General features: G+C 41.1%; 1 protein-coding gene across 1 annotated transcript in view; it reads left to right on the forward strand.

Annotated features, from left to right (window-relative positions):
- Positions 1-22,445, forward strand: part of LOC126335854 (hemicentin-2-like) — a 546,546-nt gene that overhangs the window by 230,944 nt on the left and 293,157 nt on the right. Inside the window, exon 4 of the mRNA XM_049999325.1 lies at positions 6,264-6,386. Within this exon, the coding sequence (XP_049855282.1) occupies positions 6,264-6,386 (123 nt within the window). The remainder of the gene's footprint in view (positions 1-6,263; positions 6,387-22,445) is intronic.

The following is a 22,445-nucleotide window of genomic DNA, read 5'->3' on the forward strand; positions in this document are numbered from 1 at the left end:
TGGTTACTGGGAACGTTTTGGATGAGTGGTTTTTAAATTCTTGTCTATCCAATGTGATTCAGGTTTCAACGTTTACTCCACTTTGTTTTATAAGTATTCTGGGAGGGTTTCTTAAAAGTGATTACAATTGGTAACAGCCACACCTTTGTTTAGGTATACATTGTGCTCTGTCACTAAAAACCACCGTCCTCTTTCAAGTAAGATATCTGTCTCTCAAGAAGTGTCTCTCTCGTAAGCAGGAACTCGATCCTGGTAATTTTCAGTGGAAATACTTTAGTTAGGGCAAGTTACTTGCTTCATCTGTAGATTAAAGTCATCATGAACGAAAGAAATTATTGACTGAAAGTTCAACCACTGCAGGCCAAGCCCTAAATTGAAGTTTGGAATGGACATATGCAATGCAATACCTAATTACAGATAAAGAACAATGGAAGCAGCTGTGTTAGAGAAACTATTGAGTTTAGGAAGACCCACCTCATGACTCTATGGCTCTTTCTTCGCTATGTTTCAGAACCGTGACTTTAGCAATGCATCCAATTTGGTATCGGTTGTCAAAATGTGTCATGCCTTCAAACGATTTTAAGACATCGTCCAATAAAACATTGACTCAGATGTAAGTGCATTGGCGTTCCTAGAAAAATTGCCATAGAAGTTGATATGGTACTGCGTCATTGTAAAATGACTGTCATTGAGTAAAACCTAGGTTTCGGCCACGATTGCAGCTTGCTATCTTCTGGGTCTATCGCATTAAACCAAGAAGAATGGTCTCATACCCAGAAAACCTTTCCATTAGTGTTTGCCTGTAATCTACTGCAAACTGAGATTCAGACTAAAATAGTTGTTTCTAAACATGTATACGATTTTAGTTACAATGTGCTTAAAAGTTTCACATACCTGCAGTAGTGATTAAGCTTCTAATCATGATCTAGAAAAGAAAAGATGCGAAGAAAGAAAGGTAAAATTTTACGGGAAACTGTGCCAGTCCATTTCATACGAAAGAGCCTGAAGTCTCAGTGGCTGGGATGAAGTAAAAATGCAATTAGCTGAAAAACAATTGCCGACGTTCGTCTTTGGATCAGGCAGGATTGATAGCCTTAGAAATTAAGATGCACGGAATGACGCACGTGTGAAGTCATTTATTGACATCACAAACGATATTTTACGTTTAAGCGCCTCAGCAGATTTGGTCTCGCTACGGCCGATGTATTCATACGAATACATTACTAGCCTTATATTTGTATACGCTCTGGGGAAATAGGGGCATGCCTTCGGAGAAAGTGACAGTGAACACATAAGGGACAAACGTACACTTTAGTCCTTTAAGTTACTAAAACCTACTTCGAGGCTGAGTGATTCTATCTGAAACAAACATAAAAGACCGACAATCAGCTTTTAGTTAAGGTCAGAGCCCATTTTCAAACAGCTCACATCGTCCAGGATGACTTGCGCATCTTCCCTGGCCATCATCTCATCTCCGTATTAATGAGCCTTTGTGGTGTACTTTGGAGAGAACAGTGCGTGACCCTACGAACTTTCACCATCATTGCCTGAACGTGCCTCTGTTTTGCAGAAAGATGTTGTAAGATTTCCTTGAAAACCGTAAAAGACCGGTATTTACCATTCGGAGACGTCTGGAAGCTGTCTTGAATGCCAGCGGTTTTCCTACAGTGTAATACAAATCAGTACCGTCGGAACAGGCCTTGAAGGCCCAACGGTGTCGACCTGCCGGAGTTTCATCCTCAGCCCTTAGGCGTCACCGGATGCAGATATTGAGGGTGATGCGGTCAACACACAATTCTCCCGGGGTTGTCGGTTTTCGTGAGCGGTGACACTACTTCTCTATCAACTACGTAATTCCTCAGTCTGCCTCACAGGGGTTGAGTGTAGTCCGCTTGCCAACAGCTTGCGGCAGACCTGGATGGTGATCCATCCAAGTGCTGGCCAATCCAGACAGTGCTTAACTTGGGTGATCTGACGGGAAGCGGTTTTACATCTGCGGCAAGGTCGATGGCTTTCCTACAGTGTAATGGGCACAGTAATGTGCTGTGTTTTTTGTGTTTCCATACTTCTGATCGCCTCCTTGTAGGTTCAGTCGTAGAGGAAGCACATTGTACATCTCGGCTCGTTGACACAATACTGGGAAAACGCAGTCGAGTCTACCAAGAATACTACTTACAAAACACGTTTGCGTCTCATACATGCCATATCTAGTTGCTTTTTTATTGATTACCGAAAATACAGAATGAATAAAATCGTGGATAAGCTGAAACGTTGTCTCAATCGCTTCGTAACTACTTTTTCCCTTTAATGACCTTCAACACTTTCAACTGTAGGCTATGTTCTGTAAAGGTTGTAAACATCATTTCGATCCCTCGTCTTTATTCCTACCACCTTCAAAATTTTGACGAGCGTGTTCCAATCAACATTGTTAAAAGCTTCCGCTAAAGCTACAAGTGATGTAAACATTCATAATATTCCAAAATGAGACTTAGTGTCAGTATTGCCTACTGTTGTTACATTTCTCCACAATCCAAACTTATCTTCCCAGAGGATGACTTCGACATGTTTTTTTTTTTTTTTTTTAGATTATTCCGTAAGTAATTCGTTTCTATGTTGTGCAACCAAAACTTATCAAACAGGTAATTCGCTAACATTTGTAGAAGTCAGCACCTTCCTTTTTTGGAACTCTGACTATTTAATTCTTTCCTGAGTCAGAGTGCATTTCACTTGTGTTAGAATAACAGTGAAATATTTTTGTCGTGATGTGCTCTCCTAAAGACCTCTATGCCCTGGTGGGAGTGTGGTCTATTCCAGATGCAAAGTTTCGCCTTGTACCTTACAGTTCTGTGTCAAATTCTTCTAGCAGTATCATGTTTATAATCTGTGTTTCATCAGCTTCCGCTTCCCTTTCAGTAACACATTCTCTAAATAGATCTTTTCTCTTGCATAGCCTTTAATTCTTAAAATTAACACAGTAGCTTTTCTTTTCTCCAGTGGCTCTTGGCCTTTTTATTTTTCTGTACAGAACTGGAAAAAAGAGTAAAAAGTTGGAGAGTTAGAGTTGCGTCCTTTGGAGTAACATATTGCTTCAATAGAAGTTCATAAATTCATTTAGTACTTTCAGATACACTATGTGATCAAAAGTATCCGGACGACTGGCTGAAAATGACTTAAAAGTTCGTGACGCCCTCCATGCTGGAATTCAGAATGGTGTTGGCGCACCCTTAGCCTTGATGGCAGCTTCCACTCTCTCACGCATACGTACAATCGGGTGCTGGAAGGTTTCTTGGGGAATTTCAACCTATTCTTCACGGAGTGCTGCACTGAGGAGAGGTGTCGATGTCGGTCAGTGAGATCTGGCATGAAGTTGGCGTTCCGAAACATCCCAAAGGTGTTCTATAGGATGCATGTCAGGACTCTGTGCATGCTAGTCCAGTACAGGGATATTATTGTCGTGTAAACACTCAGCCACATGCCGTGCATTATGAACGGGTGCTCGATCGCGTTGAAAGATGCAATCGCCATCCCCGAATTGGTCTTCAACAGTAGGAAGCAAGAGAGTGCTTAAAACATCAATGTGGGCCTGTGCTGTGATAGTGTCACACAAAAAACCAAGGGAAGCAAGCTCCCTCGATGAAAAATACGACCAGACCATAACACCATCGCCTCTGAATTTTACTGTTGGCACTACACACGCTGGCAGATGATGCTCACCGGACATTCGCCATATCCAAATCCCGCCATCGGATCGTCACATTGTGTACCGTGATTCATGATTCCACACAACGTTTTTCACTGTTCAGTTGTCCAATGTTTATTCTTCTTACACAAAGAGAGGCGTCGTTTGGGATTTACCGACGTGTGGCTTATAAGCAGGCGCTTGACAATGAAATCGAAGTTTTCTCACCTCCCGCCGAACTGTCATAGTACTTGCAGTGGACCCTGATGCAGTTTGGAATTCCTGTGTAATGGCCTGGATAGATATCTATCTATTACACATTATGACCCTCTTCAACTGTCGGCGGTCTCTGTCACTCAACAGACGAGGTCGGCCTTTACGCTTCTATGCCGTACGTGGCCCTTCACGTTTCCACTTCGCTATCACTTCGGAAACAGTGGACCTAGGGATGTTTAGGAGTGTGGGAATCTCTCGTACAGAGGTAGGACACAAGTGGCACCCTATTACCTGACCACGTTCGAAGTCCGTGAGTTCCGCGTAGCGCCCCATTCTGCTCTCTCAAGTTTTCTAATGACTACTGAGGTCGCTGAAATGGAGTACCTGGCAGTAGGAGGCAGCACACTGCACCTAATGTGAAAAACGCATGGTTTTGGTGGTGTACGGATACTTTTGATGACATAGTGTAAATACCTTGGGCAAACGTAGTGCAGCTGACAAAACTGTCTAGTCTTTCAGAAGTTAGTTTCGGCATAAATGTAGATTGCTAACTGGACAGAAAGGAATATCAAAGATACAATATTTATTTATACTCTGCATTAAAATTTCACATGTAGACATTAAGCCGACGTGTGTACATTATTTAGAAATCAAGCAAGCCAATTTACTTTAACTTATAACCAATAATAGTGAGCTAGTCAGCTAATATAAAAACTGAGTTAATAAATCGGTAAGTATGAAAGAGAATCTCTACTGTTTCAAATATTCAGCTCGCATTTCTGTAGATTTTCTTCGGTATTTGGATGTCAAGAAATGCCTCAGAAATTCTCTCAGCAAGTATCTCTATGTCTATCTTTTTAGTGTGTAGAAATGTACTATTAATATGCTTGTTGGTAACCACGAGCTATACCGCATTTGTTCATGCCGTGTAACGAAGTTTGCTGCCAACATGAACTTCGGCGCTCTGAAATTTTTTCTCCTCATTTGTCGCCGTCTTGTTGTTTGAAGCGTCGCTGAGGCGGAGGGTGATGCTCGAGGGCGCCACACTTCCCCACGGTCGCAGAGGAAGGTTGTAGGCACCGTGGAACATTTCAAACTTACGCATTGCAATGGGAGACAATTACGGGTTTCTGAATAACTGACCCTTTAATTTTGTTGCATAGTGTATATACACAGTTTGTACGGAACCCTTAGAACGGGAGTCCGCATATTTGCACCTCAGCTGACATCTTTACTTTGTGTATGTCATACAATTAACTTAATTCCTTTCAATGCTACCAACAGACGGCGTATACGTATTTCACGCAGTACTTTCACTCATACAGTCTCCATAAATAACATTTGAAGCATACGCTGTTTACCTTAAATTTCATGCGTCGACTGTGTTATTAGGCTCAGAAACTGAGTAGACTGTTGCTACATACTCTAATCATGACGTAACTAAGAGGAGGTATGGCAGGGCTATTTTTTTTAGGATGGTGCTCTTTCGGCTGTGAAGGTCAGATCTCAAATCCAAAGCCACTATACCTTATTTGCAGAGATTCTGACAGGTCCATGGGAGGCTGTGTGTTGTCCACTCTTGAAATCCCCCATAGGCAAAATACTTAGTTGAATTAGTTCACGGGTGAAAGGCCGGATGTCAGCCACCAAAGCGTCAAAAAAATGGTTCAAATGACTCTGAGCACTATGGGACTTAATTTCTGAGTTCATCAGTCACATAGAACTTAGAACTACTTAAACCTAACTAATCTAAGGATGTCACACACATCCATGCCCGAGGCAAGATTCCAGCCTGCGAACGTAGTGGTCGCACGGTTCCAGACTTTAGCGCCTAGAACCGCTCGGTCACCCAGGCCAGCAACCAATGGACGCAATATTTCAGCAAGCAACCAAGTTGTCGTCGTAAGGTGCTCACCTTCATGAGAGCACCATGACGTCGTTGGGAGGGGGTATTGCACGGCTTTTTTGGTAGTATGGACCAGCGTATCTGATACGGTAACATGGTCACGTGCCAAAATAATGTGCCTATTGGGCGCTGACATCTGGCGGTTCACAAGGGAACAATTTCGCTATCAATTACGCAGGGAGACGTTGAAGAATTACAGAACGGTTAGTTATTGCGGGGTACAAGCATGGTTCTCTATGTTACAGCCACATACAGCGAACGCTCGGCTGCCGGATGGGCCACGCCTGGGCAGAGGCTTACTTTAATGGTTTAGCAGGCAAGTTAAGTGGACGTCAGAGCACGTCGATTCCAGCTGCGCCCCGGACGCCGGACGCGGCCGCCCTGCTGAGTGGTGCGTGGCGCGTCGCCGGTTATCGGCAGCCGTGCCATTACTGAGCGCGCCGCTTGTGGATATTGTTGCAGACAGCCCGTCGTTTGCCATCAGCCGGCTGCCCGACTTCGGGTTTCCTCTCCGCGAGGGCATGGCCGTCTCGCTCAAGTGCGACGTTGACGCCAACCCTCCTTCATCGCCCAAGTGGCTCCGAGGTACGTCCGCCACCAGCAGCTGCTCGCTTCTGCTTGCTTACCAGCACTCTGAAAGAGTCGCATCTCACCGCGTCCTTGTAGCAGATGAAAATACTTCCGCGGAAGTGGCTCTTGACAAGACGTGAAGACCTGGTTGTAAATAATGGTAAACGACATTTTGATTGTTTCGAAAAATAGCTCAGTACCGTTTCAATAAATTCTCATAAATAGGTGTACTGCATGTACATCCAATGTGATTTTCTTTAGCCTGATGCGTCATTGTTTTCACCTATATCATCCGTAACTACGTATTTTTAAAACGGTAAATCTTACGCGCAGTTTTATTCTTATAATTTGGTTAGTTGTGGTTAACAGCTTTTACTTGCAAACTGACTGCATTTAATGTTAGTTACAACTGTCTTACCCTGTAATTTGCTGGGCGGATTAACGAAACATTACTGCGAAACCTCTCCAAAATACGAATTTAAGAGGTCCTTTTACGGATAACACTTTTCATCTAGAAACAATTTTGCAGGTACGCGTTTTGTGTATCATAGTAATTCTGGAGGCAGGAATAACTGAAAATGCGTTGCTTGGTTTCTTCACTTATTCGCTCGAAACAGTTTTTAGAGCATTCACATGGAGCGCCTGTTTCCATGCAACAATCCCCTCCCCCTTCCCCCCTTGTCAATGTATGTTCTATAATATTTTCCTTCATTTATCTTTTTCAAATGAACAGCTGTAGCTCCTTCACAAGCTGAATTAAGAAATTTTTTCTCATTCCTTGATGGAAACTAGTTTCGGACACCTGTGTCCATTTTCAATCCACAGATTAAAACATACGCACAAAAACTGCCCCTCAAGTGATCATCAAAGCGGTGCTGTGACCGACTCAGCGACAAGAAACAGACGACATAGGACAGATAGGCGTTCAACACCCACTCCTAGTGCTGAAACCTGCTGTTTGTGTGTGATTACCGCACGTTGATGTCGAATATAGATGGTGATCACGTTATGTGACTCGACTGTGTACAAACGCACTGATAATGTGAGTAAGTGGGTAAATACATAACTGAGTTTTGTTCGTATTGTTTTCAAGGTATCGATAGAAATGTAAGTAATGCTACATAAAGCCAATGCAAGTACCTAACTGCATCAAGTCAGAACCGTTAAGGATGGGATTTAATATGCCTACCATTACACTGTCACCGAAATTCACCTAAACCTTGGTCAGTGACGCAACATAACATCGTTTCCTTATTCAATTTTGCTCATATACTTCAAATTGGTTCAAATGGCTCTGAGCACTATGGGACTTAACATCTATGGTCATCAGTCACCTAGAACTTAGAACTACTTAAACCTAACTAACCTAACGATATCACACAAGCCCCAGTCATCACGAGGCAGAGAAAATCGCTGACCCCGCCGGGAATCCAACCCGGGAACCCGGGCGTGGGAAGTGAGAACGCTACCGCACGATCACGAGCTGCGAACCTCATGTATTTGATTACTAAAATATTTAGAAAGGTATTTTTGTTCATTAACATAGGCAGGATCTTTGAGTCGTGTGTATCCACATCAACCTGATGTTCGTACAGCTCGTCCATTCAAAGCGTTCTTGACGTGGCCACTGCACAGGTTACGACTAAAGGCAACTGGTTACATGCGCACGTCCTCCCGCAACCGCTACTGGCTAGTATATGAATTTCAAGAGAGACCTGCTGTCGCTAGGATCATCGTGAAACTTTCAATTAATCGGACTGAACCACATCAATTACCATATTTTGCATGCAATAACTCAGTTTTCCATAGTGTGTCGCTTACCATTGTTTACAGCCGAAGTCACAAAATTTCGTCAACGCTTAGGTTAGTACTCTGATTACAGCTAGCTCCAAATTATTAGGATGATTGTCGACGTCAGATTGCACGGGTTGCTCAAAAACACGGTTAATCAAAAATTATCGTACGCTTCAATCACGAAGGCTTGAGTTTTTGGTGTGCATGCCCTTCCGAACTGTCTAGCTTCATCAACGTTGAAAATCTGTTCTGGGAGAACCCTGTTGTGTCCGACGAAACTGAAGAATTCCTGGGCGAAGAAAGCAGTTTAAATCATTTAGTAAAGGCAAGTCGTTTGATCCATATTGTGAACCAATTATTGTAGATTCCTGTCTGAGTATGCTGATATAATAGCCCCGTTCTTAACAGTCATATTAAGCGTCTCGAAAGCTCCGTACCTGAAGATCTAAAAGTTTCACGAGTAGCTCCAATACTCAAGAAAGAAAGTAGGTTAAAAAATGGTTCAAATGGCTCTGAGCACTATGGGACTTAACTGCTGTGGTCATCAGTCCCCTAGAACCTAGAGCTACTTAAACCTATCTAACCTAAGGACATCACACACATCAATGCCCGAGGTAGGATTCGAACCTGCGACCGTAGCGGTACCGCGGTTCCAGACCGTAGTGCCTAGAACCGCTCGGCTGCTCCGGCCGGCCAAGAAAGTAGGAGTAATCATATGAATTACAGACTCATATCATGAAGTCGATTTCCAGTATTATTTTGGAAAATACACTGCGTTCAAATGCAATGAGTTACCCCGAGGAAAAGAACCTGTTAACACACCATCAGCACGGATCAGATAATATCGTTCGAGTGAAACACAACGCTCATGCAGTAATGAGTTGTATGAAGATCTATAATTGATTCCATCTTTCTGTATATCCGAAAGGCTTTCGGTACTGTTCAACACAAGTGGCTTCTAGTCAACTTTCATGCTTATGGAGTAACGTCTCAGTTGTTGTACTAGATTTGCTAATTCCTGTCATGAAGGTCACACAGTTAGTGGTAACTGACGGAAAGTCCTCGAGTAACACGAAAGTGATATCTTGTGTTCCCGAAGAAGTCATATTGTGCTTTTGCTATTAATAAACTATATAAACTAGGGGCGGCCAACAATCTTGCTAGTGAACTATGCTCTGGTACGGGTACTACAGCACTCAGCTTGGCTGCACATTTCCCCCACCCTCACAGCATGAGGAGAGGCTGGAAACGCACCACATTCAAATGCCGGTGCAGTCCCTATGCATACGACTTGATTTTGTGTTTCTCATTTTTCGTAGGCAAAACAAATTGTCAGTAACTTATTCATTTTTGGCGATCTGAAGACATAAAATAATTTCTATCTGGTACAAACTGTCAGCATATGGGCAGACGAAAACTTTTTACAGATTTTCAGACACACGTTGCGTCGTAATCGTGGGTTACAAAGGTTCATAGTACAAAAAAGAAAGGTCTTCACACGTACACGTTGATAAAAATATTATAGCAATTTTGCAATCTAATTATGGAGACGTGGAAATTCTACCTCAGAAACACAATGTAGACGTCGTGGACAGTTTTAACGTAGAAGGGTTTGGCTTTGAAACGGGAATTACACTGTAGATCATCAGTTACATCTGCACATACCCCAACTGGAAAGGCACACGGTCCCTACAAAAACTCTAAGGCAGATGTGAGACTTCCAGTGCCCTCAAAACGTTTAGAAAACTATCCTTGTAATTCTTACAAGGCCACAATGAATTCTTCAAATCTCGCGTTTCCTGTGCTGCTACTGGGATTGGGGAACTGGCTGTGTTTGTCAGAGTCTGTCCCTTCTATAATGCGACTTCCTTTTTAAAGGCATCCTCATACAACCAGGAATTAACGTGTCTCACCTTGCAAAGTCTTATCGTGGGTAGCGTGCAGTCGTGTTCACTTAAAATGGTAGGTATGAAAGCAATTACTGATGTAATTTTAGTTTCTGCTGTCCTATTTCCATCATAAACGCAACAATAGCGGGTTTAAAATCGAAAACGTGTTCAGGCATGCCCCTTGACTCGAGTAACGTATTTTTCAGTGATATGCATTCTAGGACAAAAAAGCTTTACATATACAGACAAAGATTGCAGTTTCAGAAAAATTGGATGATTTATTTTAAAGAAAGAGCCCCACAAGCTGACCAAGTCAATATCGTTATTCCGCTTGGTACTGATTGATAGAGTTGTTGGATGTTCTCCTAAGGTCTATCGTGACAAATTCTAATTGGGGAATCAGATAGTCAAAATCCCAAGATGGGCTCTGCCCCTGATGCTCCAAACACTCTCAACTGGGGAGAGATATGGCGACCTTGCTGGCCATGGTAGGGTTTGACGAGCACGAAGACAAGCAGTAGGAACAATCGCCATGTACGGACGCGCGTTATCTTGCTGAAATGTAAGCCCAAGATAGCTACTCTGTAGCACTTCTGGACGTGTGGTGTATCATAGAGTCCTGCTGAAATTGCCCAAGTCCGCCGGAATGCACAATACACATGAATGGATGCAGATAATCAGACAGGAAGCTTACGTACATTTCACTACGGATTCATAAGGTTGTCACCACACCCGTACACGTCCATCCGCTCCATACAATTATAAGCCAGACTTGTCTAACCAGACAACATGTTTACAGTTGTCAACAGTCCAATATCGGTGCTTACGGGCCCAGGCAAGGCGTACAGTTTTGTGTCGTGCAGTCACCAACAGTACACGAGTGGGCCTTCGGCTCCGAAAGACCATATCGATGATGTTTTGTTGAATGGTTCGCACACAGACACTTGTTGATAGCCCATCACTGAAATGTGCAGCAATTTGCGGAAGGTTTGCACTTCTGTCACGTTTAACAATTCTCTTCAATCGTCGTAGGTCCCGTTCTTGCAGGATCTTCTTCCGGCCTCATTTATGTCGGAGATTCGATATTTTACCGAACTCTTGCTATTCACGGTACACTCGTGAAGTGGTCGTAGGGGAAAACCTCCACCTCATCACTACCTCGGAAATGCTGTGCTCCATCGCTCCTGCACCGACTGTTAACACCACATTCAAACTACTTAAATCTTTATAACCCGCTATTGTATCAGCAGCAACCGATGTAACAACTGCGCCAGGCACTTATCTTATATAGGTGTTGCCGATCGCAGCGCCGTATTGTGCCTGTTTACATATCTCTGTATTTGAATACGCATGCCTATACCAGTTGCTTTGGCGCTTCAGTGTAGATGCCACGTTGATGGAGTTGCCGCAAGACGCATCAGCAGTATCCTTGTTAACACAAAATTTCTTTCCCTGCACAGAAATTACCCGAATCCCTTAGCGAAATTGATATCGAGTCAGCCATACGGGTATACTTTAGAACTTAATTCATCTACTGTGAATTCATTTATATCAGTAAGGTGAATTGTAGATCCATGTAGAATACGTAGTAGAATTTCGAATGCGTTACACCAGCCGTCAGCCATCAAAATCTCACGAAGCTCTTCACATTTCTGTAGAAACATCGGACCTGATACGGGAAATCTTGCGACTTTCTTCTGCTTCTTGTTATTTCACGTAAACTGAAGTTTTAAGGTACGTTTGCGATGCGTCATGGCCAAAAAATTTATCTGTGAGAAGACGGACGACCGGTACAACGTCTACGAAGAACAGAGCTGCGATGGTTCGTATTCAGAAGGCCTTAGGCGAACCTGACCAACAGACATGTACATTGAAACTCAAATTAAGATTACGATTTCAACGTACGATCTGGGAACATTACACTGAAAAAGTCGAGTGGTAATAAACGGCAGTGTGCAACAGGTATAGGTTGACAACATGAAAAAAATGCCCACGAGGTATACCCCTGTGAAGCGATAGTAAGGTGGTGCCATAGCGCGACAAGAACGTTAGAGAATAGGCCATAACAGTGATGACTGTACACATCATGGGCACAAAGGAAGCACTTGGTGTAATGATTAGAGACAGATCGACGATAACAACAAGAAAGTGGAAACAGGGTGGTATCTGATGGTCTGACCTGTTATTTAAGTAGCATTATTATAATAATGGATAAAGTTGAAGTCAAATAAAGCCAAATAGCTCACCTGTATGTGCTAAGGTCAACATACTGCGTCAGAAGTACTGCACAACACAGAAGCCAGCGTAGAGAGTAATCGGATAGAAGCAGTGCTTCCAAAGGAAAAAAGAACTGATTCGATGGCCAGTTACTTCTGAGACCTGAGGCACCCTGCACATCAAGAAAGAAAATAACTGTTTGATGGGATGCAATCAGTAACATCTGAAGAGAGATCAAAAGAATCGAGCATCCTCAGAACTCCTAAAAGGATGGTATCGTTGAAACAGGAGCATCTGAAGAGAGAAAAAGCAATAGCCTCTGCTAATGAAATCAGATCAGGAACAAGGCGTACAACGAACGTGCTTATTGAGCATCGGTTTAAGAGCAGAACCGGGAGTGTTCATTATTTTCTTTTCCCGAAGACTACTAAAACAGAAAAGAAAGTCATAAATCGCCGACAACTGAAAGACCAACGACTTCTCCTTTAAGGCTGCTTGACAAAACATTGTGTTTATTAAAATCGCATACTGCAATACTGTAAACGAACGTAAACAGCTTAAACTTTAAAGAATTGGTTGCATTATTCTATGTGCAGAGAGACTGTATGAATAGGATAGCAACGTTGAGCGACGAAGACCATGCTACTCATTCAAGACAAGGCACATATTTAAGGGAAAGGGATATCTGTCTTTTGCAGAATTTGTCTCGGATATTCACTGCACAACGCTATACTTGAAAATACTTCTTCCGTTAATATCCTCAATAGTACAGGATACCCAACGTGTAAATTTTTCAGGCTTTTGATACTAGGTTAACTGATGCAATTTTCACAGAAGAAATACATAACGGCTTACCTTCTTCAGTCCGCGATGTAATGCTGACAAGGTTTCAGTTTATTGTTGGAACCAATTTACATGGAATTTTCGATGAAGGTTTTCACAGCATGTTCAAATCTCGTCATCCTCCACTGTCGTGTACTATTTAAGAAATCACAGATTCTTCTGTGTGAGAGGGGTACACATTGAGAAAAACTGATAATGGCTTGTCAATGAAAGACATTATTGCAGAGAAATATTCCAAGTTATTTATTAACTAAAATTTAAGGAAACAGAACAATTTGCAAGGCAGACATTTACGGTGAAACTTGAGAAACGCGTTGACAAATGTCGACCATACAGATAGCCTGTATGAAAAATGGTTCAAATGGCTCTGAGCACTATGGGACTTAACTACTGAGGTCATCAGTCCCATAGAACTACTTATCCCTAACTAACCTAAGGACAACACACACATCCATGCCCACCTGCTAAAGTAGCGGTCGCGCGGTTCCAGACTGTACCACCTAGAACCGCTCGGCCACTCAGGCCGGCAGCCTGTATGAAGATATGTAATAAAAATTCCCGCTAATTTTCATACTCTTAGACAGCTGATTTCCAATATAAAAAAGTAAGCAAAAGATATTTACTAATGGATAAATGAAAATACTAGAATATCATAGGGGAGAAACCGGAAATTGTATAACACTATGTTATAGAATACGTACAAGTTCCAGAATCTTGCTACGTACAATACTGCTAAGTGCTAAAGAATTTCGGCAGACTGGCTAAAGGAATGAATTGTGCCAAGTGAATAGGTAGCAGTTAGTATGTATGATAAGGCATGATTGAAATTTCAGTGCAGAAGTGGAGTGTTCGAAGTAACTCTATTTTTGGATAAATGAAATTATTAGAGAGCCACCAGTGGTACAAGTATTTATAATCGAAAGCTGTCAGTAGCAGCGATGTTAAATAGAAGTTTTATTTGTACAGACAAGTTTCAACAGACTTTAATTGCTGCCGTTCTAAGACATATTTGTAAATGTAGCTGTAGGAAAGATGCACTGTGAATAGTCTCATGTATACGACGAAATATCACGAAGACTTGTGAAAACCAATGTAGGGCCTACCATACTTTACTGATGTAAACACATTTAAAGTGTGTCTACTATGTTCTTTATTCAGAGAGATTAATTTTTTGTAAAAAAAAGCTCTTTATAAACGAAAAGATTTGGAAAGGGAGAAAGGTAGGATAGTAGTAATGCACCTGTTTTTATATACTTTTGCACTCTGGATGGAAACATGAAAAGAAATTATAATTAGCTTTTGAGTTTTAGATACCAGCAGAGATAAATGATGAACAGAGGGCGGCAGGTATTTTCTTTGATCTAAGAAAAGTATTACGTTTGAAATCCATGAACGAGATCATTGTGGCTTTTGTGGAAGTGATGACACTTGTTCATCTCCTGTCTAACAAAAATGAATCAGAGTATTTCCCTCCAGTGCAACAAGGTAAGGAACAGATCTGTATCGGTCAAGAGAGGGGTGAAGAAGGGGAAAGGCGTCATAGTATTCTAATCTAGGTCCATTGATTTTCTCAATATGTGGCAGTAACATAGCAGCAATGACTGCGCATGTTTCTATACTGCCTATTTTTGCAGTGGATACAATTTTGTATGTGGTAGACGCGGATTCAGTTTTGAATAGTTAGCTAATTGGGTAGCGTGTTAAATCAGCTCGTGGCCTGCAGGTAACAGCTTGTCATTTAACACTAATTATACACAGTGCATATACAGTTTCTGACAAGCAATTCTAGTAAAAGTGAAATTTTATTATCACAGTGTGATCAAATAAACAGAGAAGGTGCACAATTCAAATTATTAACGGAGGTTAGACAAAATGATACGGTGCTGCTACCTTCATTATAAAAGTAGGCTAGTGCTGCGATACAATTACGAGTGTGTGTGTGATACGTACGTAATAATGGGAGAAACAGCTATTGGAAACAGAATAGATGACGGGAGTGCCATTTAAAGTGCAGTTAACATACCGGTTGATAATGCAATAAGTAAGATAAATGTACTGAGCCAATAAAAAGGCTCACGAATCTCCGAAACGCGCCGTGTCACAAATTAAAATAAAAACATAAATGTACTGAGCCAATAAAAAGGCTCACGAACCTTCGAAACACGTCGTGTCACAAATAAAAATAAAAATTAATGCGGTTCCAGTAAAGAAATGATACAAAAGTGGTGGGTGCCTGTAATTCTTAGAGTAATTATGTAATATTCACTTCCAGTAAAGTTAAGAAACTAGTTTGTGATGCTTATTGACACTCAATTACTCAAGTGTCATGTGGTGTGATTTGTGCTTCACAAAGACCGAAATGGCGGACAGAACAATCTAGATGGCAGTTCGGGGACTAGCGGCAGGTAATTGTGCAAGCGTCTTGGAATTCTAATTTTGCCACAGAATCCTTCATTGGACTTGAGCTAAGTAAAAAGAACTTGTGTATAGGGAAATTCAGCACTTAATCAGTGGACACTCGATAGAAAGACGATCTGTTATTCGATAACACTTGGTTGATTACTGCAGGGGAAGTTATGCACTATGCTCCAGATTCCATTTGCAGCAAATTTCCTGCGGCAAAAATTTTACGGATAAAACATATTTTTCAAGGTTAGGTTGGAAAGATTTCCAAGAGGCACACTCATTATATTCTGCAGATGACTTAACGATCTTTCGTTGTAATGTACTATTAATTTGTACATAACACGTTAAATATTTCGCGTACCTACTGTAATGTCTAAGGCTTTTTAATTTTAAAGTTTTTGTCAGCATTCTGTTGTAATAGCGTAATATCTAATTGCATGACAGGTATGCTTGAGCTTAGGAGAAACCTTCGGACGTAAGAAATAAATGAAAATAAATGTGTGGTATATGCAATATTGGTGCATCTGCGGTAGTACGAACTTTGGAGCCAGAATTATAGTGAAAGAAACCTCTGAACTTCGATAGATTCTCATCTACATTGTAGATGCGTGTTCATATTGGGTCTTTTTGGAATTAGTTTCGGTTTGCAAACACCGGTAACCCGTGAATGGATCATTTTACCATGCGTAAAGGTTCGCTACCAGTACGAACAAGGGTCAACTGTGTCACCTATAACAGCTGCTTGACGTTTAATTTTAGGGTAGCGAACAACTGATTTACTGTTCTGAAATCGCATACATTTCTGAAATACATACAAAGTGACGTCTGCATGTTGAACATGGGTGTTTCATTCAATGTGAAATCACTTCCACCTTTTTGGATCGGCGTACTGCAGAGAACGAAAAATGCAGTAGAGAATGCCGTGCAAACGCTGGTATAGTTGCTAGCACTTGCTTTTCTAACGTTGCTATCCGGGGGCGCAAACGTATCCAGTGCTGTGTGAGAGTGGAACGAAATGATTGTTCAGCGAGCCAACGCCATAAAATTATCGTTGTAAAGACTATACAGATTTTATAGAGAAGACAAACACGCACTTCTTACATACATATCGATGCCTACCCTCAAAGCTTGTAACCATTGTGGTTTACTGCCTAAAATTACAGGAAAGCTACGCTAAGATTCTTGGTTGGAGAGTTTAATTAATTTCTCATTTCGCTATGAAAATATGTCAGATAAATGGTGAATTCGGGCATATGTATTACCTCACAGTTTGGAGACATTATGCGGCCAAAATTACGGAATGATGAAAAGGTTAGGTGTACTATCGGATGAAATCATCTAGGTGTGTAATACAACATATTTGGAAGCCATGTTTTATAATTGTATTATTCGCTGGAAGTAGCCACGTATAGGTTTACTATGCCACTGACTTCATTCTGTTAAAAATATAATCTGTCGGAATTTGGTGCCCTAAAAGGAGTAAGATATTTCGGACAAAGTGAGCTCAGTGTGGTTGGAAAATATGTGATCTTGAGAAGATAAAAATGTTTATCTCTTAAAATTCTATGGAAACAGCAGTGAATGATATCATTGGCACCACCTCTAACACATTTTACCACAAATGGAAAACAACGTTGATTGTAGAATATGAACGCAACGAAGAAATTTATTAAGCTGTCGATAACATAGTTTCAAATCAGAAAAGAAAATCATTCGCAATGTCCAAGGAATACACCTCAAAAGCGGCATAGAAAATGCAACAAGTGAATGATTGCAGTGCAATTCCAGTTTGTGATAACGTGAAAGGGGAAGCAGTTATGATGCGAATACGAATCAAGGAAAAAAAATGGGCAATAGTAATGTCTTTAAAATGTCTTTCCGCAGAAATATCATTCATTCTAGAAAGAAAACAAAGAACTGCTGGAATACTGGAAAGGTATAATAACGCTTTTATTATGATAGATTTTCCGCACATGTACTTGTGTCGTTGGCTCCTGCTTAACTAAATAAGTTGAAGGTCACATAGATAGGGCAAAATCAGGACAAACAGACATACAGAGTAGACAACTAACTCTTTACATCACCGTGCCATAACATAAAAAAGCTGAATTTCGGTCAGTCAACGAATTTAGCTCAAATGCAGTTGATGAAATAAACACTTAGAAATAAAACATAAATCATCACTCCCATAAATATTCGTGCTTCGAAATCACCCCTACACAGCTAACATACGCCAAATACGTCTCACTGAAGAGCTCTTCGAGTCGTTTTAAACGCTTTTATAACTCGACATCGCGGTACAACTGCCACTATCACCCTTTAATTTCATGGGAAACTCAAGAGTGACCTAGCTTTAGGAACGTAATCGTAAAGAAAGAATTAAACAGTCTACAAATCACAGGAAATGAAACAAGTAAGTTTCCATGGAATAAAATATGGTTTAATCCCTCTTTAACAAGGCCAACATAATCATAGCAGTTCCGTGGGATGTCGCACGTGGTGATCAACTTCGATCGTGTGTTGATTTCTCAAGACAGGCATTTGGACAATTTGGATTGATCGAGCTATGTTTCTGATGTGTGAAATATTGCAAAAACTCCATGTTCCTTGTGGAGGCATCGAGATACATCTGCTTTTTCCGGAAACCACGCCTTACAGGGGGAGCCCGGAATAGGTCGCTCTATGCCACTGTCGAAACTTCGCTTGGTGAAAGAAGAGTGAAAATAAACGGGTACCTATTTTATCTTAGGTGCCAATCACAATAGTTTCCAAGAAAGTGATTAAGGATTCACGCAACTGTATCAGTTTGTACGTGCAGCAGTAAACCAACTGGGGATGGTGGCGTACTGTCTAAGAATACGGTCTCGAAGTTTTGGTCACAGTATCTAGATCCAGTCCTATAGTTTCTTTTCTTTTTTTCCTTTTGTGGCCCTGAAAGTATGTGACGTCAGTATTATTTGTAACATAGAGAAATCCAACAGGATTATTTTATTAAAGATAGATTTTAAGGTCAGAAATCTTATATAGCCTCACGTAATTAACAGTTATTGGAAATCGAAAACCTATAATATCCTGTGTTTCCGTTATTGCTTTGAATGTCACACTTTTGTACTTCGAGAGAACCAGTGCACTCTCCAGGGTGACATATGTCATAAGAACATTTAAAACATAAGAATTCATTACCATCAGCAACGTGTGGAGGCACTCAAGCCACGGTCACATTTTTGTGTAAATTTCATGAAAATATCAACCTACTAAATGCCTTACGATCTGGCCATAAGTTCACGCAAACCAAGCATATTAAAACATTTCCTCGAGATAAGACCCTGAATTTGATTACGCATCAAGGTGTGTATTCAAAATGGTTCAAATGGCTCTGAGCACTATGGGACTCAACGTCTGAGGTCATTAGACCCCTAGAACTTAGAACTACTTAAACCTAACTAACCTAAGGACATCACACACATCCATGACCGAGGCAGGATTGGAACCTGCGATCGTAGCGGTCTCGCGGTTCCAGACTGCAGCGCCTAGAACCGCACGGCCGGTGTCTATTCATTTACTCCCATAACAATTTCTGAGACGATGTTCTTCAATCTCGTTTCGTGTTGTAAAGTGGCGTAGGAGTCTCCATCGCGACGATTAATTCCTTCGTAAGTGAAAATTCGTCTGAGTTCTCGATAAATCCTCACTATTCAGTAAACAGCAATAAAGAAAGATAACTCGTTTCTCTTCGTACAGCCATGGTTGAAATGGAGGACGGGACATCAGCTGGTATAGATTTATATTAAAAATGAAGAAATTCACCCAGTTGTATTTAAGGTGCCTATTTTATTTTGGCAACTAATTTCAACGTTGTAACAAAGTCATCTTCAGGCCCATACACTTGTTGACGTGAACCGCGTGCTGTTGATACTAGAAATCAGTGGTGAGATACGGGCCTGAAGATGACGTTGAAACTAGTTGCCAAAATAAAATCGCCACCTTAAATACAGCTGGAGGAATTTCTTCATTTTTAATGTAACTCGTTTCTCAGTGATCAAAGTCATCTGTCTTTCAACAACATAGTACCATTCATAAGGAAATATATAGCATAATACATAGCAAATAAAGCACACACGAAAAATGAACATGAGTCAGACGCAGAGATCAAGCCCCGAGAAAACAGGTCGAAAGCTAAAGAGAACGTTGAATAAGCATTCAACAGTCTCTTTAGCTTTTGACCTGTTTCATCACAGACAGAACGCCTTAGCATTCATTATAAGAGGTTAGAAAAATGATTCTAGCTGAAAAGACCAACGCTAAAGCTTAGTACAAGTGCCAGGAAAAAAAATTAACTAACATGGGAAAAAGAATGGAATGGAAATTTAAAACTATTTGTGAGTTACTCTTTTTAAATATTTAGAGCACCATGCATTAACATTCCAATGCGAAAATAACATTATCTAAAAGTTCCAGATAGTAATAATGCACTATACCGCTACACGTCACGTGGAAGAGAAATGATTTGCGTTCTACAAAGTATATGTGTTTTAGTTGTTCATTTTTGGTAAATTAGTGCCCCTGAAAAAGCTATATTTGTGGCATATGAAGCATTTGTGTCACCTTGTAACATACGTGTTTAGCGTAAACAAGATAATGTGTTGGCGGTGCTACCGATCAGCTTTTACACGCAATGCAACACGAGCGCCGCCACACGGCTAGGTTTGTACAGCACTGCGAGTCCACACTTGTGCTTGGCATTGCACGTGTGTGCGCCCCCGTGTGCACTCGCTCCGTACGTGCTGCGGCAATTAATTAGGGCTAAGCCGGGACGCAAAGCCGCGGTCAGCGAAGATTTCTGCTCGGGTAATGAGCACGCTAGCAGCGCTTTGTCCCCTGGCTATCCACGCGTGGGGTGACGTATATTATAAAGCTCACCGTCTGATCTCCGATTTTCAGTGTCACATTGATGTTAAACTTCTCATTTCCCATTTTGTACGTATTTAGCAAAGGCAAAGGAACCACAGAAGCTGTATCGCGATCGCGAATCGTTAAAGAAAGTATGAGATGAATAGGAAAACATATGCCGCTTTCCTTACGTCGGGAAAACTTTTTTGTGGACTGGAAGATATTATTTGGAGAACTGAATAAAACTGGAATTGAATGGGGAGATTGATTCTCAATCGAAATGAAAATTAGAGTACATAAATAGTTATCAATGACGTTAAGTAACAGACTAAATAAAAAAGAACCGACCGGCGAGGCTGCCTTCTTCCCATATTTATTTAATTTATACGTAGAAGGGGAAAAAGTGGCACCAAAAGGATCAAAATTACTAGTAAACCAATACACCGTATTAGGTTTGCTCATGATTTAGCAGTAGCAGAACTTGAGATCATAATGAATTGTGAGTTAAAAATATTGTTTGATGCCTTGAACAAAAGAAAATGAACAATGGTAAATGGAACAGACAAGTAAGGCTAAAAGCAACACAATAAATACAGCACTAATGCAAGTACACGAAGTTTTGTACCCGGGAAGTACAATAACATATGACACCACAAATAACACGATTACTGAAAGAACAACTATTACGACCAAACAAGGCATTATAAACAGGAATTATATACCAACAAACAACCACCTAAATGTAGAAACAAGGAAAGAAATCATCAAGACATTTATTTGTCCTTTTCAAGCTATAAGTGTGACGGATACATACAAAAAAAAAGTAAATGGATTACAGATGAGGATGTGGAGAAAAGTTACAAAAACATCCTGAATTAAAGAGAAAATTGCACTGAATATCGTGATAAAGAGAGTAAAAACTAAATTAACTGGACAACTAAATAGACATAACAATATAATAAAAAAGTCTTAGAAGCAAGAATTCTAGGAAATAAATGAAGCGACAGGTCTAAAACATTCATACTACAAAGTTTTATCAGTGAAATGAGCTGCAGCAACAGCTAAATGCTAAAGAGCGAGACACAGAGAAGGATGGCAGCACCAGGAGGCGTCCTTAATGTCTGACGATGATTTGTTCTACAAATGAGCCCCCACCAGTCCCGCAGACCACCGTACACTGCAGCGTTGCCCTAATGCCAAACTACTAGGCGCCCGTCTCTCACAAACGTGAGCTCCTGAGCACTTCTTGTTTCCCCCACAAAACTGAAAAAACGCTGTGTCTGAGCAGCCGGGCAGTACTGTTTGTTGAGACTCATTGCACGCAGCAGCTTAATCTGAAGATGACATCTGTTGTGTGATTATAATATGTATACCACGCGGTGGGATCATATTTTTATTAATTTTTCTTTTTGTTATCAGAGTTATGAATCGTAACATCTACTTCTAGCGTGCTTAACTATTTGTTGCGTGTATTTCGATCTCTGTGTTCCTCTACAGTTTTTACCCCTTACAGCTCCTCCCAGTACCGTGGGAGGTATTCGCTGATGTTTGAACTTGTGTCCTATCACCCTGTCCCTTCTTCTTGGGTTTTCCACATATTTCTTTCCTCCTTGATTATGTGGAGAGTATCCTCATTTCTTATCTTATGATTCCATTTGATTTTCAGTATCCTTACGTTAAACATTTCCAGCACTCCGATTCTCATCTCTACCGGTTTCTCCACAGTCCATGATACTCTATATAGTGTTGTACTGGTTTAGCTGGTTCATTTGGCTCTGAGCACTATGGGACTTAACATCTCAGGTCATCAGTCCCCTAGAACTTAGAACTACTTAAACCTAACTAACCTAAGGACATCACACACATCCATGCCTGAGGCAGGATTCGAACTTGGCGACCGTAGCGCCCGCGCGGTTCCAGACTGAAGCGCCTCGAACTGCTCAGGCTACCAGCGGCCGGCATAGTGTTGTATTCCAAACGTACATTCTTATAAAATCATTTTTCAAACTGAGGCTTATTTCTAATGTGAGCAGAT

Source organism: Schistocerca gregaria, chromosome 2 (genome assembly GCF_023897955.1).
Source record: "Schistocerca gregaria isolate iqSchGreg1 chromosome 2, iqSchGreg1.2, whole genome shotgun sequence".
Lineage (NCBI taxonomy): Eukaryota > Metazoa > Arthropoda > Insecta > Orthoptera > Acrididae > Schistocerca > Schistocerca gregaria.